The sequence below is a fragment of the Lipotes vexillifer genome, unplaced genomic scaffold, assembly GCF_000442215.2.
Source record: "Lipotes vexillifer unplaced genomic scaffold, Lipotes_vexillifer_v1.1 scaffold387, whole genome shotgun sequence".
Lineage (NCBI taxonomy): Eukaryota > Metazoa > Chordata > Mammalia > Artiodactyla > Lipotidae > Lipotes > Lipotes vexillifer.
Genome location: NW_006795399.1, coordinates 2,329,465 through 2,348,880, shown reverse-complemented (window position 1 = coordinate 2,348,880; position 19,416 = coordinate 2,329,465). Strand labels below are relative to the sequence as shown.

At 42.0% G+C, this 19,416-nt stretch overlaps 1 protein-coding gene across 1 annotated transcript in view; it reads left to right on the top strand.

The window, feature by feature from the left end:
- The first annotated feature begins 7,479 nt into the window (after positions 1–7,479).
- Positions 7,480–19,416, top strand: part of ATP23 (ATP23 metallopeptidase and ATP synthase assembly factor homolog) — a 20,571-nt gene continuing 8,634 nt past the window's right edge. The window contains exons 1-2 of the mRNA XM_007467625.1: positions 7,480–7,802; positions 18,998–19,043. Coding sequence (XP_007467687.1) covers positions 7,616–7,802; positions 18,998–19,043 — 233 coding nt within the window. The 5' untranslated portion in view covers positions 7,480–7,615. The remainder of the gene's footprint in view (positions 7,803–18,997; positions 19,044–19,416) is intronic.

Below are 19,416 nucleotides of genomic sequence, written 5' to 3'. Positions count from 1 at the left end.
CATTTTGTTAAATATTACTTCTATGTGCACTTACCTATTTATATAAATAGGATCACAATGAACATGATGCTTTGTAACTAGCTCTTTTCACTCAAAAGTATATTTAGTCTCTTACTTATAAAACTTTAAGTTGTTTCTAATTTTTAACTAATAACATAACAAATCATTTTCTGATTTGCCTGATTATCACCTTTGAATTCATTCCTAGAAGTATCACTGCTGGTTCAAAGTATACATATTTAACATTTTGATACATGTTGCCAGATTGCACTCAGAAAGGCTGAACATACTTATATTCCCACAGGACCCTCTTTCACTTCTCTGCCAACACCAACCTTTGTAGCTTTGCTAATCCAATGAAAACATGTTATCTCATTGTTGGGATTTTTTGTATTTCATAACTAGCAAGAATAAAAATATTCTCCTATGCTTATTAGCCATTTGTAGAGTGTGTGTGTGTTGTTTGCTTGTTCATGTTCTTTACCAGGTTTGCCTGTTAGGGTGTTGAACCTTTTTATTGACATGTAAGAGCTCTTTGTGTATATATGTTGCAAACATTTTTTATTGGGTTGTTGCTTCAACTTCAATTATGGTATGTGTGTGTGTGTGTGAGCGTTGTTTTTGTTGTTGTTGTTTTCCCATGTAATAATTTTTTTTTGCGTTATGCGGGCCTCTCACTGTTGTGGCCTCTCCTGTTGCGGAGCACAGGCTCCAGACGGGCAGGCTCAGCGGCCATGGCTCACAGGCCCAGCCGCTCCGCGGCATGTGGGATCTTCCCGGACCGGGGCACGAACCTGTGTCCCCTGCATCGGCAGGCGGACTCTCAACCACTGCGCCACCAGGGAAGCCCTCAAATATTGTCTTTTTTAGAAAAATTATTTATTTATTAATTTTTTTGGGCTGTGTTGGGTCTTTGTTGCTGCGTGTGGGCTTTCTCTAGTTGCAGCGAGCAGGGGCTGCTCTTCATTGCGGTGTGTGGGCTTCTCATTGTGGTGGCTTCTCTTGTTGCAGATCACGGGCTCTAGGCATGAGGGCTTCAGTAGTTGTGGCACACGGGCTCAGTAGTTGTGGCTCTCAGGCTGTAGAGCGTAGGCTCAGTAGTTGTGGTGCACGGGCTTAGTTGCTCTGTGGCATGTGGGATCTTCCCGGATCAGGGCTCGAACCCTTGTCCCCTGCATTGGCAGACAGATTCTTAGCCACTGCACCACCAGGGAAGCCCTACATCATCATTTTAAATGGTTCAAAGCATCCCACTAACTGCGTTTCAGGGTAGTCAGTCAGACTGCAACTCTACATTCCCTTCCTAGATAACCTGCGGATGCTCTTACTTAAACTAGTATGAGTGAACTTCTCTTATCTGCAACCATATTATCCAAGTCTAAGAAGTATGGGTGTAATATATTCAACCTATCTTTTTTGGTGGACAAACTGAAATGAACTCCACCCAGCTTAACACATGTATGCAATTTTGATTATTTCCTTTTGAGAACATCCTGGAAGTACAGTTGCTTAGTTAAAGTATATATTTTAAGGATTTTGATACATATTTCTAAAATGCCTGGGGAAGGGGGACATGTACCAATTTCTGTCCCCACCTGCAATGCTTGTTTCACTGAACACTTGCCCAATGCATATACTAATTTCTTTTTAATCTTTGCCAATTTAATAGGCATTTAATATGCCATTTATATTTTTAGCTAATGTGGCTGAACATACCTATTTATTGGTCATTTTTATATATATCTTTTGACATGTTTTTGTTACTTTTTTGCCGATTTTCAATAGTTTTAAAATTACTAACATCCATACCCACCTTGACATCCTCTTTCCTAGTTCTGCCTCCTGTCTAAGCTAATTTATGTACCTGATCTATGGATCTCATCTCCTCTTTCTTTCTTTTTTTTTTTTTACATCTTTATTGGGGTATAATTGCTTTACAATGGTGTGTTAGTTTCTGCTTTATAACAAAGTGAATCAGTTATACATATACATATGTTCCCATATCTCTTCCCTCTTGCGCCTCCCTCCCTCCCACCCTCCCTATCCCACCCCTCCAGGCGGTCACAGAGCACCGAGCTGATCTCCCTGTCATCTCCTCTCTCTTTATGGAATCATTCAGTCAGTTATTCTCTTTCTTGGCAGTATCTTTAACTACCAGGTTTTTTTCTCTTATACTAACAAACATCACTAAGTCTGTTCTCCTTACAGAGAAACTCTAACATTTTTCTTTCACTTGCCATTCTCCTCTGGCTACTGACCTTTCTCTTCTCCTTTACAGCCAAACTTCTTGAAAGAATTGTCTTCACAGGCTGCGTCCACTTCATCCCTGTTTCTTCAACTCATTACAGACGATTTACATTAAGGTCTTCAATGCCGTCTTTGTTGCTATGATTTTAGTAACAGAATTATATCATATACATGTGAAAAAGCAGGACATAAAATGGTTTTCCCCAAATATACTCAACTATGCAAAAAATATTTATGCAGAGAAAATAACTTATATGTAATACATGAAAATTTTAAGTTACTTCTGGATGACTGGTGAGTTTTATTTTCTTCTTTTAAAAAATATCCTCAGGGGCTTCCCTGGTGGTGCAGTGGTTAAGAATCTACCTGACAGTGCAGGGGACACAGGTTCGAGCCCTGGTCCGGGAAAATCCCACATGCCATGGAGCAACTAAGCCTGTGCGCCACAACTACTGAGCCTGTGCTCTAGAGCCCACGAGCCACAACTACTGAAGTCCGCGCGCCTAGAGCCCATGCTCCACAAGAGAAGCCACCACAATGAGAAGCCCGCACACCGCAACGAAGGGTAGCCCCCACTCTCCATAACTAGAGAAAGCCTGTGCGCAGCAACAAAGACCCAACAAAGCCAAAAAAATATATATCCTCAGGACTTCCCTGGTGGTCCAGCAGTTAAGACTGCGCTCCCAGTGCAGGGGGCCCAGGTTTGATCCCTGGTCAGGGAACTAGATCCTGCATACCACAACTAAAGATCCTGCATGGGGCAACGAAGATCCCATGTGCTGCAACTAAGACCCCGCACAGCCAAAAAAAAAAAAGAAGTCCTCAATTTAATTAATTAATTAATTTATTTATTTCAGTGGTTACCCTTGTTTATTTCATTTTAGTTCACATTCCTTTAGACTAGTTAACAAAGGTAGTTTACGTTTATCCAACAAATATCTTTTGAGAACCAAATGAGCCGAGCATCAATGCAATTGAGATAAATATAAAATATGCCCTGCCCACAAGGAGGTCTCCAAAGTTGTAAGAACAGATGTCACTAAATGAATCATAATTACTATGATAAATATGCAAACGTTCATAAAGAAGAGCATATTCTATCTTGAATGGGAGGTGGACAAAAGTCCCAGGGAAGGACTGTAAAGGACATAATACCTAAATGAGGATTTGAACAAAGAAAATTAAGGCAAGGAAGAGCATTTTTACCATTTGCAAAAGGAGCAGACTTGAAAAAGCATAGTACTGCAGAAATTAAAAGTTAGCTGGAACATTAATGGGGGAGTTTAGCATGGAGAGGGGGGAGCGTGGTAATTAATGTACCTTTGTGGCTAGAATTACACTGTGATCACTGTTACAAGTGATTAATCCCACACTATTTTCTGTTCATTACATGGAAAAAAATATGAACATTATTTCCCTAACGGAATTCAAAAATTCCTTTTGGGGAAAGTAACATTTTTCTTCATCTAAAATCCTTATGCCCTTACCATATCTCAAGGGGCAGTCTACAATTTGAGTGTGAATTTTAAGTTCTCAATTTGTGGCCCCATAAAATGTCCTTAAACAAGAATTTTATGTTGATATTAGAACACATTACAGTGTTAATCAGAAATTCTCAACTTACATTTCCTGAGAGGAGGCAGAAAAGTAAAGAAATGACAGGAGACGCTGGGCTAGTTCATTTGGCCGAAAGGCTGAAAGAAGAAGGGGGTCGTGACCCAGATTCTTAGAGCTGGCGCTCCCGCCTAGGGTACGACTAGATAACCTGACAGGACAACTGTCTCCTGAGAGGGCCCTTCTTCCCTCTTCGCTCATCCCACATGGCCTCTGAGCGTCTCAGACTGTCCAGCTAACGGCGCCAAACCACGGATAACCGCCAAGCGCCTCCGGTTGCCCCGGTAACAGCCAGCCACACCAACCCGGCTCCTTTAAATCTTCCCAGAATGCTGCGTGCCTTCTCCCATTCACTTCCGGGTTCGGAGGGCTGACTCCTGCTGGAAGTAGGTGTGTATGTTGGTGGGTTGCGTTTCCCAGCGGTGTGGGATTACCGGGCCGAGTGTGGCGTGTTCCCGCGGAGAGTGGTGGAGATTGTTTTGTTCTTTCCCTGTATTCAAAATGACTGGATCACTAAGGAAAGGCTAATGTCCCCCAAGTTTTGGCGGCCCTGGAGAAGTGGATTTATTAGTTGCGAAAAAACAAAGCTAGAAAGCACTTTAAAGTTATATGCAACTTCATTTGTTGCTGTGATTTATTTAAGCAGCTTCAAACAACTTACTATAAAACAACTATTTTTGCTTTAGAGAATGAAGGCAAGCACACACAGGTGCAAACAAAACAAAACTCCCAAATTTCATCTTTTGCTCATATGCATGATGCACAGTGAGCCCAAACGAAAACGTGGGAGTTTGGAGCAGAGAAAGGTATGTTGTAGGGCCCAGCAAGGAGAAGGGACAGAACTCCTGCTCAAAATACCCTGAACTCCCCGAAGGGTTTCAGCAAAGCATTTTTAAAAGCCAGGTGAGGGAGACTGGTTGCAGGGTATGTGATCAGGTCCTGCACAATTCTCTGGTTGTTGTTGAGATAATAGGGCGGTTAACATTATCAATCCTTAGGGACCTATAGGGTCTGGGGGCTCATGATCATCAAGTAATTTCTTCCATTTGGTGGTGGTTTTAGCATCTGTAACTCAGGAAGTGTGCATCAGATACTATTATCTAGGTATTTCAGAGGAGCTACAGCGAGGATATGGGGGAGGGGGTCCGTCCTGGGAAGGCCCCATAGCGTCCTGCTCGGTTACATATCCACCCAGAAACAACCACTAAAAACACTTTGCAGCAGTCTTCCAGACCCTCTCTGTGCATATAATAAATTTCCAGCTTGTACATGCTATTTTGTAAACTAAAAAGCTTTTATAAACATATTTCACTTAAAAAACAACATGGTTGTATGTTTTCCATTGCACTTTTTGTTAGAACAGTTTCTATCCTTTTTGTTCTTAATTATTACTGCAATGGAGAAATGAAAATCCTTATAGCTAAATCTTTGCCCATGTTCTCATTTCTTTGTGGTGATTATTTTTCTCTTTTTACCTTAGTAATTTGTATTTGCACTTCCCTCTCTCTCCCCAATGCTGTCCCATTCCACTCCTATGTCTTTATAGTATAAATGGATGAAGTTAACACATATGCCATCCAAAGTCTACTCAATTTTTTTAAAGTATACCTTTCTGATTATAAAGGTAATACATGCTTATTGTAGAACATTAGGAAAATTTGGAATAATAAAAATATTCTGATACCTAGACAACTACTGATCATATTTTGGTGTACAATTTTTTAGTTTTCTCTCTGTTGCTTTCAGCAATGAACATTGAAAAAATGTTTGCTAATTTGGTGCAGGCAAATGAGAGCTTTTAATTTGCATTTTTTTGCTTATTCATATAGCTGAATAGTATTTCAAATGTTTACAGTCTGTGGTCCATTTCAGGCCCCATCTTTTCTATCTAGCCTTCCCTGAGAATTCCAGACTACTTACACTAACTTGAAATGGTTTAGTTTTCCATATGTGTATATTTTAGTCCTCTAACTAGATTAAGAGCTAGTTGTGTGGTCCTGGATTATTCAGTTTTGCTGAGCCCACTTTCTTTATTTGAAAAATATAGTGATAACAATATTTATTTTGCAGGGTTGTGGTAGAGATTAGAAATAATGTACTGCAGGTGAGCTCAATAAAAAGTAGCTTTTTTTGGTTACAGCTTTAGTAGTCTATGTTCATAGAAGGTGTTCATAATATTATATTTCAAATGAGTGAGTAATCCTAGCATCTCACTCAATTTAGATATTTATTGAGCACCTATGACACATAGGTACTGTTCATAATCCTCAATGTCTCTTGAACCTTTATGAATTAGATACATTTCTTACATAAATCATATGCTTCTCTCAACCTTAGAAATTCTCTTATTACCCTGTTTCTGCTGCCATGCCTGGCCCATCATAGCAGGTACTGAATAAATGTGTGAGTTGAACTGAGTAAGTTTAGTGGGAAAAGAGAAACAAATTAGTTAAAACCTGTCAGGCAGTGATGAAGCCATAATAGGAATGAAGTACTCTGTACATTGGGAGATCAGGAGAGATTAACTTTGATTAAGGTATCTGGGAAGGCCCTGTGGATTAGGTAGATTTGATCAGGACCTGGATCATAAGGACTGAAGATGGGGGCTTTAAGATGGAAATATGAGTTAAGGCTTGGAGTTATAAGTAAAAAGGTTGTGTTTTGTTATGTTGATGAAAAAATTAATCAATAGTCGATCTAAGAAAGAAATGGAAAATTTTATTTGAGCGAACCTGAGGATTATAACCTGGGAGATGGTCTTTCAGAAAGCTCTGAGCACTGTTCCACCCACTAGAAGTCACGGCACAGTTAAAGAAGTTTTTGAGACAAAGTGTTATATGTCAAATGAATTATTGACAGAAGGAAGGTTATCTCCCAAGGAGTTATGGAATACTGGGTCATCCTGACCCTATACAAGATTAAGAAGGAATATCTTCTAAGGAGGTCTGGTTAATGCAGATGCAACAATACACTCTAAACGGGTGGGAGGAGGCCCAAACTGGCAGAGAAAAATTTTAAATTTTTCTTGTCTTGCCATAAAATATGAATTTTATTTCATCAATTATCAGAGTTATTTGCGGTGGCGAAAGAGTAGGGTGGGCGAATGGGCCTAGAAGAGGGCAGAAAAAAAGTAGTTGGGTCTTATATTTTGAGGGTTTTGACGCGACCATTCATTATAATTGCAGCTTTCAAACGTTTCTGAAAAACGGCTTTTAATATGGCTTAGGGCGTCAAGAGAGAGGTGGACCAGAGGCTGCAATTAGCCTGCTGGTGGACAAAGCAGGGAGTGCGAAGATGGCAGAAACCTTCAGAGGGAGAAGGGCATTTAATAGCCAGTACTGGTAAGGAGGTAAGGAAGGAGTGTGCACGAGTAAACAGGGCTGCGGAACAAGGCTTATGGCGACGGCACAAGCACGCTGAGCGGCAAAGGCCGAGCCCACATCAGGCGGGTTGTAGCCTGCGAGGGTACTCGCTAACCCCAGCTCAGCCAGCAGGCTCTTGGCCCCGCCCCTTGCCCGCCTAGCAGCCGTCGCCCCGCCCCGCCCCGTTACCGTCTTCCCTCCCGGCGCCTGTGGCCCAGCGTTCCTTCGGTCTCCGGGCTTGTGGACCTCTGCGGCCGTCGCCCGGCTGGCGCCAGGTCGGCTCGGCGGAGGGAGGGCCTGGGCTGTGGGTAGGCGGGAGGGAGGTTGCCTTTCCCTGTCTTCCCCCGGGCCGCCTGAGGCGGGAGGAAGCAGCGGCAAAGTCCGTGGGCGGCATGGCAGGAGCTCCGGATGAACGCGGCCCGGGCCCCGCTGCGGGGGAGCAGCTGCAGCAGCAACACGTCGGGTGCCAGGTCTTCCCGGAGCGGCTGGCTCAGGGGAAGCCACAGCAAGGGTTCCTCTCCAGCTTCTTCACCAACAACCAGAAGTGCCAGCTTATGCTCTTGCAGACGTTGGAGACAAGTAGGAGCCGTGAGCCTGGGGGCTGGGCGTCTGCGGAGGGTGCAGTGGGGGGTGTCTGAGAGCCGGCGGGCAGGGAGGGGGCCTTGGTGCCGCTCCGCTAGGGGGCTCCGGGTTCAGCCCAGGTGTGTCGGGGGCGGGGTTCAGGCACCAAGTGCAGAGTTAAAGGCAGATTCTTGTGAGGGCGGGTGTGGGGGTCTGAGCCTCAGTTTCCATCAGAGGAAGCGCTGAGGCCCCTTTCAGCACTACTTTTGCTTGCGGCATGAATGAGGAGTTGGGTTAGGAGTTTGCCCTTTCCGTCACGCGCACTGGTCTGACAGATCCTTTGATATTTTAGGTAAATTATGCAGTAATATGAGGAATTGAGAGTCCAGGTGAAGCAGAGTTTTAAAGAGCCATGTTAATTAAGGCATACCTGCTGAAACTGCACAACTCAGATGGGATTTGAACCCGCCAAAACTCAGCTTGGGACTTGAACCCGCAGGCTGGGACTCGAACCCACTGTCTTTTAATTGAAATTGCACTCCTGGTCTCAGGACTTAATGAAGCTCAGGTTCTTTATGTCTCACTGCAGAAGGAATTCGGCGAGAGGCAAAGTGATAGGTAAGAAGTAGATTTGTTGAGAGAGAGACACACTCCATAGAGTGTGGGCCATCTCAGAAGGGGAGAGGCCCTGGGAGATACACATTCCATAGACAGAATGCAGTCTGTCTCTAGAGGTGAGAGCAGCCAGGAAATATGGGTCGTTGGTTTTTATGGGCTGGGTAATTTCATAGGCTAATGAGTGGGAGGATTATTCCAACTGTTTTGGAGAAGGGGTGGGGATTTCCAGGATTTGGGCCACTGCCCACTTTTTGGCCTTTTATAGTTAGCCTCGGAACAGTCGCGGTGCCCGTGGGTGTGTTATGTAGCATATGCTAATGTATTACAATGAGCGCATAATGAGGCTCAAGATCTACTGGAAGTTGAATCTTCTTCCATCTTGGGCCTAATCGGTTCTAACCAGGTTTTAACCAGTTTATGTCATGTCCACAACAGCTCTGTCATTCTTTAAGGGTTGTGCCCTGCCCTCTTCCCTCCTGTTAAAAACAAGTTTTGCAGTCCTACCCTTTGATGGAAAGGGTTCTTAACCTTCATACATGGGTGGACTTCAGAGTGTAGAAATTCCTGACATGGACTACGAAACCGTATGTGTATGCCCCTAAGTGCATTTTTCTGGGGAGAGAGTTCATAGCTCCATGATATTCTCAGAGAGACCCACGATCCCAAAAAGGTTAAGAACCACTGTTGTGGGTTAAATAGGGACACCGTCTGCTGACCAATTTTTCTCTAATCCCAGGGACATTGCACTAGAGATTTCTTAACTTTTTTACATTGCCATCTAAAGTTTACTTTAGATACATTTAGAAAATCAAAGACTTAAACTTATTGTTCCAAAGTAAGGTTACTGTTTCATAGCTAGCCAGTCACAGTTCAAACGTCAACCACCCAATTATTTTCCAGCCTTCTTTGAGATTACCTGCATCTAGAGAGTCAAGGGAGGAGGAGGGGGAGTAGAGAAAATGATGACCTTGTATTTACTTTGCATATATGTATCGAATGCCTCCTAGGTTCTGGTTTGGGCAAATACAGAGAGGAGTTGGGACCCTGCCTTTAAGATGTTTCAAAGTGGAATGCAGTGGAAAGAACATAGGCTGCAGAATTAGACATGGGTTCAAATTTTGATCCCTTGTTACGTATGGAAGAGTGATTTAACTCTCTGATCCTCTCTATCTTTATCTGAGGGAAAAAAAAAGGGAGTGGGGGAGGGATAAAAATACCCCTTTTAGGGTTGTTGTGAGGAATAGATTTTATGAGTGTAAAGTGCCAGCATATCAGGAGCTGAATAAAGAAAAGGTAGCTGTTCTTACAGTGGCAGAGCCAAAAAGTGGAGGAAGAGTTGATATAGGTAGGATATGAAGAGGGTGAGGTGCTGAACTTCAGACCCAGTAGGAATTAACCCACCTCAACCTTCCAAGGGGAAGGCTGCTGGGAGAACCTGTTGGGAGTATTAAAGCATCAACTTGAAGCTGTAAAATCCTATCCCTGGGGCGAGTGTGAAATCAGGCCTCAAGGGCGACGTTTGTTTTCTTTTTCTCCAAAGCAAATCCATTCTAAATACTGCAGGTCCTTTTTGAAGTACCAAACCAATGTGCTCCCAGAAATTTTTTTTTTAAAGAGGACGGTAGGCTTTTGAATCCATTTCAACTTTGTAAAACTCTTAGTTGCTTGAATAATAATGCACTTAGTATGGTGCCTGATACCTGATATACACTAAATAATACTTATTATTAATAATAATTGTTTTATTGTTACCACTCTTAAGAGGGGTCAGGTTAGTAAAGCAGTAACCTATACCTAACTTTCTCATCCCACACTAATTTCACTCACCTGTTTTTGCTTTCAGCACTTAAAAGCCTTGACTTTTTTCTCTCTCTCTTTTTTTGCTTATGTCACGTAATTTGCTGTGCATTTATACTCTCGGACAGGATATCTATGCGAAAAGTTGATATTAGAGGCACTTGGGTTCATAATACTTTGCTGTAATTTTAGCAGGCTCATAGATTCTTTTTTTTATATAAATAACTTTTATTTGTATTTTTCTCTTCTTACTTTTTTTAAAGCATCTTTATTGGATTTTAATTGCTTTACAGTGTTGTGTTAGTTTCTGCTGTATAACAAAGTGAATCAGCTATATGCATATGTATATCCCCATATGCCCTCCGTCTTGTGTCTCCCTCCCACCCTCCTTATCCCACCCCTCTAGGTGGTTGCAAAGCACTGAGCTAATCTCCCTGTGCTATGCAGCTGCTTCCCACTAGCTATCTATTTCACGTTTGGTAGTGTATATATGTCAATGCTACTCTCTCACTATATCTCAGCTTACCCTTCCCCCTCCTCATGTCCTCAAGTCCATTCTCTACGTCTATGTCTTTATTCCTGTCCTGCTCCTGGGTTCCACTTTTTGTTTTTTTTTAGATTCCATATATATGTGTTAGTATACGGTATTTGTTTTTCTCCTTCTGACTTACTTCACTCTGTATGACAGACTCTAGGTCCATCCACCTCACTACAAATAACTCAGTTTCATTTCTTTTTTTTTTTTTTTTTTTTGCGGTACACGGGCCTCTCACTGTTGTGGCCTCTCCCATTGTGGAGCAGAGGCTCCGGACGTGCAGACTCAGCGGCCCAGCCGCTCTGCGGCATGTGAGATCTTCCCGGACCGGGGCACGAACCCGTGTCCCCTGCATTGGCAGGTAGACTCTCAACCACTGTGCCACCAGGGAAGCCCTAATTTCTTTTTATGGCTGAGTATTATTCCATTGTATATATGTGCCACATCTGCTTTATCCATTCATCTGTTGCTGGACACTTAGGTTGGTTCCATGTCCTGGCTATTGTAAATAGTGCTGCAATGAACATTGTGGTACATGACTTTTTTTGAATTATGGTTTTCTCAGGGTATATGCCCAGTAGTGGGATTGCTGGGTCATATGGTAGTTCTATTTTTAGTTTTTTAAGGAACCTCCATACTGTTCTCCATAGTGGCTGTATCAATTTACATTCCCACCAACAGTGCAAGAGGGGTGCCTTTTCTCCACACCCTCTCCCCCCTTTATTGTTTGTAGATTTTTTGATGATGCCATTCTGACCAGTGTGAGGTGATACCTCATTGTAGTTTTGATTTGCATTTCTCTGATGATTAGTGATGTTGAGTGTCCTTTCATGTGTTTGTTGGCAATCTGTATATCTTCTTTGGAGAAGTGTCTATTTAGGTCTTCTGCCCATTTATGTATTGGGTTGTTTGTTTTTTGATATTGAGCTGCATGAGCTGCTTGTGTATTTTGGAGATTAATCCTTTGTCCATTTCTTCGTTTGCAAATATTTTCTCCCATTCTGAGGGTTGTCTTTTCGTTTTGTTTATGGTTTCCTTTGCTGTGCAAAAGCTTTTAAGTTTCATTAGGTCCCATTTGTTTATTTTTGTTTTTATTTCCATTTCTCTAGGAGGTGGGTCAAAAAGGATCTTGATGTGATTTATGTCATGGAGTGTTCTGCCTATGTTTTCCTCTAAGAGTTTTATAGTGTCCGGCCTTACATTTAGGTCTTTAATCCATTTTGAGTTTATTTTTGTGTATGGTGTTAGGAAGTGTTCTAATTTCATTCTTTTACATGTAGCTGTTTTCCCAGCATCACTTATTGAAGAGGCTGTCTTTTCTCCATTGTATATTCTTGCCTCCTTTATCAAAGATAAGGTGACCATATGTGCGTGGGTTTATCTCTGAGCTTTCTATCCTGTTCCTTTGATCTATATTTCTGTTTTTGTGCCAGTACCATACTGTCTTGATTAATGTAGCTTTGTAGTATAGTCTGAAGTCAGCGAGCCTGATTCCTCCAGCTGTTTTTCTTTCTCAAGATTGCTTTGGCTATTCGGGGTCTTTTGTGTTTCTATACAAATTGTGCATTTTTTTTGTTCTAGTTCTGTGAAAAATGCCATTGGTAGTTTGATAGGGATTGCATTGAATCTGTAGATTGCTTTGGGTAGTATAGTCATTTTCACAATGTTGATTCTTCCAATCCAAGAACATAGTATATCTCTCCATCTGTTTGTATCATCTTTAATTTCTTTCATCAGTGTCTTATCGTTTTCTGCATACAGGTCTTTTGTCTCCTTAGGTAGGTTTATTCCTAAGTATTTTATTCTTTTTGTTGCAGTGGTGAATGGGAGTGTTTCCTTAACTTCTTATTCATATTTCTCATCATTAGTGTATAGGAATGCAAGAGATTTCTGTGCATTAATTTTGTACCATTACTTTACCAGATTCGTTGATTAGGTCTAGTAGTTTTCTGGTAGCGTCTTTAGGATTCTCTATGTATAGTATCATGTCATCTGCAAACAGATGACTTCTTTTCTAATTTGGATTCATTTTATTTCTTTTTCTTCGCTGACTGCTGTGGCTAAAACTTCTAAAACTATGTTGAATAATAGTGGTGGGAGTGGGCAACCTTCTCTTGTTCCTGATCTTAGAGGAAATGGTTTCAGTGTTTCACCATTGAGAACGATGTTGGCTGTGGGTTTGTCATATAGCCTTTATTATGTTGACATAGGTTCCTGCTATGCCTACTTTCTGGAGAGTTTTTTATCATAAATGGGTGTTCAATCTTGTCAAAAGCTTTTTCTGCATCTATTGAGATTATCATATGGTTTTTATCCTTCAGTTTGTTAGTATGGTGTATCACATTGATTGATTTGCATATATTGAAGAATCCTTGCATTCCTGGGATAAACCCCACTTGATCATGGTGTATGATCCTTTTAATGTGCTGTTGGATTCTATTTGCTAGTATTTTGTTAAGGACTTTTGCATCTAAGTACTTCAGAGATATTGGCCTGTAGTTTTCTTTTTTGTGACATCTTTGTCTGGTTTTGGTATCAGTGTGGTGGTGGCCTCGTAGAATGAGTTTGGGAGTGTTCCTCCCTCTGCTATGTTTTGGAAGAGTTTGAGAAGGATTAGGTGTTAGCTCTTGTCTAAATGCTTGATAGAATTTGCCAGTGAAGCCATCTGGTCCTGGGCTTTTGTTTGTTGGAAGATTTTAAATCACAGTTTCAATTTCGGTGCTTGTGATTGGTCTGTTTATATTTTCTATTTCTTCCTGGTTCAGTCTTGGAAGATTGTGCTCTTCTAAGAATTTGTCCATTTCTTCCAGGTTGTCCATTTTATTGGCATAGTGTTGCTTGTAGTAATCTCTCATGATCCTTTGTATTTCTGCAGTGTCAGTTGTTACTTCTCCTTTTTCATTTCTAATTCTGTTGATTTGAGTCTTCTCCCTTTTTTTCTTGATGCGTCTGGCTGATAGTTTATCAATTTTGTTTATCTTCTCAAAGAACGAGCTTTTAGTTTTATTGGTCTTTGCTATTGTTTCCTTCATTTCTTTTTCATTTATTTCTGATCTGATCTTTATGATTTCTTTCCTTCTGCTAACTTTGGGGTTTTTTTGTTGTTGTTGTTCTTTCTCTAATTGCTTTAGGTGTAAGTTTAGATTGTTTATTTGAGATTTTTCTTGTTTCTTGAGGTAGGTTTGTGTTGCTATAAACTTCCCTCTTAGAACTGCTTTTGCTGCATTCCATAGGTTTTGGATCGCTGTGTTTTTGTTGTAATTTGTCTCTAGGTAGTTTTTGATTTCCTCTTTGATTTCTTCGGTGATCTCTTGGTTGTTTAGTAATGTAGTGTTTAGCCTCCATGTGTTTGTGCTTTTTGCGTTTTTTTCCCTGTAATTGTTGATTTCTAATTTCATAGCACCGTGGTCGGAAAAGATACTTGATATGATTTCAGTTTTCTTAAATTTACCAAGGCTTGATTTGTGACCCAAGATGTGATCTATCCTGGAGAATGTTCCGTGTGCACTTGAGAAGAAAGTGCAATCTGCTCTTTTTGAATGGAATATCCTATAAATATCAATTAAATCAATTAAATCTGTCTGGTCTATTGTGTCATTTAAAGCTTGTGTTTCCTTATTAATATTCTGTTTGGATGATCTGTCCATTGGTGTAAGTGAGGTGTTAAAGTCCCCGCTATTATTGTATTACTGTTGATTTCCTCTTTTATAGCTGTTAGCAGTTGGCTTATGTATTGAGGTGCTCCTATGTTGGGTGCATATATATTTATAATTCTTTTATCTTTTTCTTGGATTGATCCCTTTGATCATTATGTAGTGTCCTTCCTTGTCTCTTGTAATAGTCTTTATTTTAAAGTCTATTTTATCTCATATGAATATTGCTACTCCAGCTTTCTTTTGATTTCCATTTGCATGGAATATCTTTTTCCATTCCCTCACCTTCAGTCTGTATGTGTCCCTAGGTCTGAAGTGAGTCTCTTGTAGACAGCATATGTACAGGTCTTATTTTGTATCCGTTCAGCCAGTCTGTGTCTTTTGGTTGGGGCATTTAAGCATTTACATTTAATGTGATTATCGATATGTATGTTCCTATTAACATTTTCTTAATTGTTTTGGGTTTGTTTTTGTAGGTCTTTTCCTTCTCTTGTGTTTCCTACATAGAGAAGTTCCTTTAGCATTTTTAGCTGGTTTGGTGCTGCTGAATTCTCTTAACTTTTGCTTATCTGTAAAGGTTTTAATTTCTCCATTGAATCTGAATGAGATGCTTGTTGGGTAGAGTAATCTTGGTTGTAGCTTTTTCCCTTTCAGCACTTTAAATATGTCCTGCCACTCCCTTGTGGCTTGCAGAGTTTCTGCTGAAAAATCAGCTGTTAACCTTATGGGGATTCCCTTGTATGTTATTTGTTGCTTTTCCCTTGCTGCTTTTAATATTTTTTCTTTGTATTTAATTTTTGATAGTTTGATTAATATGTGTCTCAGCGTGTTTCTCTTTGGGTTGATCCTGTATGGGACCCTCTGCACTTCCTGGACTTGATTGACTATTACCTTTCCCATGTTAGGGAAGTTTTCAACTATAATCTCTTCAAATATTTTCTCAGACCCTTTCTTGTTCTCTTCTTCTTCTGGGAGCCCTATAATTCAAATGTTGGTGTGTTTAATGTTGTCCCAGAGGTCTCTGAGACTGTTCTCAATTCTTTTCATTCTTTTTTCTTTATTCTGCTCCCAGGCAGTTATTTCCACCATTTTATCTTACAGGTCACTTATCTGTTCTTCTTCCTCAGTTATTCTGTTATTGATTCCTTCTAGAGTATTTTTAATTTCAGTAATTGTGTTGCTCATCACTGTTTGTTTGCTCTTTAGTTCTTCTAGATCCTTGTTAAATGTTTCTTGTGTTTTCTCCATTCTGTTTCCGAGATCTTGGATCATCTTTACTCTCATTACTCTGAATTCTTTTTGAGGTAGGTTGTCTATTTCATCTTCCTTTATTTGGTCTTGTAGGTTTTTATCTTGCTCCTTCCTCTGTAACATTTTTTTGTCATTTCATTTTTTTTTTTTTTTTTTTGATGGGTGGTGCTGTCTTCTTGTCTTACTGGTTGTTTGGCCTGAGGCGTCCAGCACTGGAGTTGCAGGCAGTTGGATAGAGCTGGGTCTTGGTGCTGAGATGAGGACCTCCGGGAGGCCTCACTCTGGTTGATATTCCCTGGGGTCTGAGGTTCTCTGTTAGACCAGTGGTTTGGACTCAGTGCTCCCACCACAGGAGCTTGGCCCGATCTCCCGCCTGGGATCCAAGATCCCGCAAGCTTTGTGGTGCATTAAGAAAAGAAAAAAAAAGGAAGAAAGAAAGAAAAAAGGAACAGTACAGTATCAAAGAATAAAAAACAAAATAAAATTAGAAAGGTAAAAAATATATTAGGAATAATAAAACTGTAATTGAAACAACTGCAACAGGGTAAAATAAAACCACAAGAGAAAAAAGAAAAAAAAAGGGGGGGTGAACAAGCCAAAAGGAGAAAACAATAACAAAGTATAAAAAATAAAATAAAATTAGAAAAATAAAAGACTTATTAGGAAAAATAAAAATATAAAAGAATGAACAACAATGAATCAACAAGGTAAAACAGAACCCCAATGTAAAAGTGGAAAAAAAAAAAAAGCCTTGGCTATGGGGGTGGAACTTAGACAGGGGCGGAACTCAGGCAGGAGTAGGGTTTAGGGTGGGGCAGGACCTAGGCAGGTTGGGGGTGATGTTTGAGCATGGTGCGGGGCCTCTGCTTAGGACCTGCCCGCGGAAGGGGAGAGGCAGCACATCAAAAGGATGGCCTCTGGAGTGTGGAGTTCTGGAGTTTGGAGGTAGGGCGCTGAGTGAGGGTGTGTGGGTGGGGTTTAGGTCCAGTGCGTTGGAGGGGGGTCTCAGAGGGTGTCTCCGAATGTAGAGGTGGGGCCCTGGGTGTGGGTATAGGGGTGGGCCTTGGGCTCTGCGGGGCACAAGGGAGGCTCCAGTGGCAGAGGATTAGGCCCCGGGAGCCCAATAGGCCTTCCGGTGCCTAAGTGGATAGGGAAGGCACTGGCCCCATTCCTTCGTGCCCCTCCCCCACCATCTCCCGTAGGGTCTCCCCCATCGCCACTGGACACCTAACCGTGGGGGGTCCTGCTGGGTGTAGGAACTCCTCCCCTCCCCCAGCCACCCCTCTGGGGTGCTGGTCCCGGATGTCCGGACTTTACTTTTGCTCCCCCTTCCCTCCCTCCTACTCCCTCAGGACCCGTGTGGCTGGAGTGTGCCTAGGTGGGCAGAGGATCAGGCCCGGGATCTCAGCAGGTTCCTGGGGGCCCAAGTGGGCAGGGGAAGCATGGCAACTCTCCCTTTTGATACCCTGCCCTCCCAGTGGTTCCCCAATTTCCCCCTTTGGGCGTGGGAATCCCTTGCCCTCCCCCAACTGCCCCTCAGGGGCTCCAGTCTCGTCCGGCCTCCACTTCTCCTCCCCCTTCGCTCCCCCCACGCCCCACGTCCTACCCAGTTGCTGGGGGTTCCTCCCATCCCCTTAGGTGTCTGTGGTCCCCCACTGGTGCCTGGTAGGTGCCCTAATTGTGAGGAGACGTGCATTCTGCATCCTACTAGTATGCTGTCTTGACTCTGCCCCCCACTTTTTTTTAATAAAGTATTTTTAAAAAAATTTTATTTATTTTTGGCTGTATTGGGTCTTCGTTGCTTTGTGCGGGCATTCTCTAGTTGTGGCAAGCAGGGGCTACTCTTTGTTGCAGTGCTTGAGCTCGTTGTGGTGGCTTCTCTTGTTGCAGAGCATGGGTTCTAGGCGTGCAGTCTTCAGTAGTTGCAGCACAGAGCTCAGTAGTTGTGGCGCACGGGCTTAGTTGCTCTGTGGCATGTGGTATCTTCCCAGACCAGGGATCGAACCCCTGTCCCCTACATTGGTAGGCGGGTTCTCAACCACTGTGCCACCAGGGAAGTCCCTCATAGATTCTTAGAAGTGGGGGGCCTCAGGAGTCATCTAGGCCTTTCCAACCCCCATCACTGACCAGAAACCTCTGTGCCATCAATTGACCAGAGTGTTTATAGACCTCTGCTGGAACAGGTTATCTCTGAGGCCCTTTGAGGCTATTGGGCTCTTGTATCGACAGCTTTAATTGTTGGAAAAATCTTTTCTCATACTGAGTTGAAATGTGCCCTGTGTAACTTCTGCCCTTTGGTCCTTGTACTGCCCTCTGAAGAAATGTTGGCTGAATTTATTCCCACATGGCACCCCTTCAGATACTTGAAGGTACTGTGGCCCTAGTTAAGTCTTTTTTTCTCTTTTCCAAATCTACAGATCCCTTTCTTGCTTCCTGTGGAAAATAGTCCTGAACTGTTCTAGTCACTTTCTCCCATGGAACAGCTTCAGTTGGCAGGTCCTGTTTAGAGTATGGTACTCAGAATGGGAAACTATTCACAGACCAGGACAGACAATAGTGGGGCTACCTACTGCCTTCCTCTAATCTGGATACTATGCTGCTATTTGTTTCTATGGATATTGGTCCCAAATTTTCTCAGTCTTTTGGTGTGTGTGTGTGTGTGTGTGTGTGTGTGTGTGTATATATATATTTTTAAATTAATTTATTTAAAAAATAAATTTATTTATTTTATTTATTTATTTTTGACTGTGTTGGGTCTTCGTTGCTGCATGCAGGCTTTCTCTAGTTGCGGCAACCAGGGGCTACTCTTCGTTGCAGTGCGTGGGCTTCTCATTGCGGTGACTTCTCATCGTGGAGCACGGGCTCTAGGTGTGCGGGCTTCAGTAGTTGTGGCATGCGGCTCAGTAGTTGTGTCTCACGGGCTCTAGAGCACAGGCTCAGTAGTTGCGGCGCACAGGCTTAGATGCTCTGCGTCATGTGGGATCTTCCTGGACCAGGGCTCGAACCTGTGTCCCCTGCATTGGCAGGTGGATTCTCAACCACTGCGCCACCAGGGAAGCCCCTTGGTATATATTTTAATACATTGTGTTCAATCATTTAACTGAAAAGCATATTTGATGTTATCTAAGATGTTTGGTACTACCCATTTTGGTATTTCTATCAGTGTTTCATTTCATTAAAGACTTGCTTTTATGTTAATTTAAGCTTATCTTTTCATATTCATTTTTTATCATTTTTAAGATAGTATTACTTTGCTAAGATTTGTGAGGTTTTGTTTGATAATATCTTATACTGCTATTTGGATAATTGGTGCTCTTTTTTTCCAATTACCATATGTAACTGAATCAATATCTTTCTAGATCCATATGTTAAACTGCTGCTTGATGCCATGAAGCATTCGGGTTGGTAAGTGAATCTTTTTGAAGTGCTGCTCTATATTCTGGCTGCTGGAAACAAAAAATCCCCACCGAAACTGGAAGCACTTCAGATATTTCACTTCAGGCCACAAAGCCCTTTCCATATGGTAGGTAGTGGTGGTTGGCTGCACTCTCTCCAGGCAGGCCTTGTTCTCTCTGGACCTCTTCAGCCCTAACTCCACATCTCTGGCTCTACTATTCACCTCAGGTATTTAGTAAAGACGATACTTAAAATCTTACTTGTAAGTAATCACCAAACCTGGTTTTTCCACTATGCCAGTCTCAGCATTATCCTTAATGGAGAAGAAATCTCAGCTTGTTATGCATGTAGAAGCCTTCCAGGTGTTGTTTAACTTTGAGGA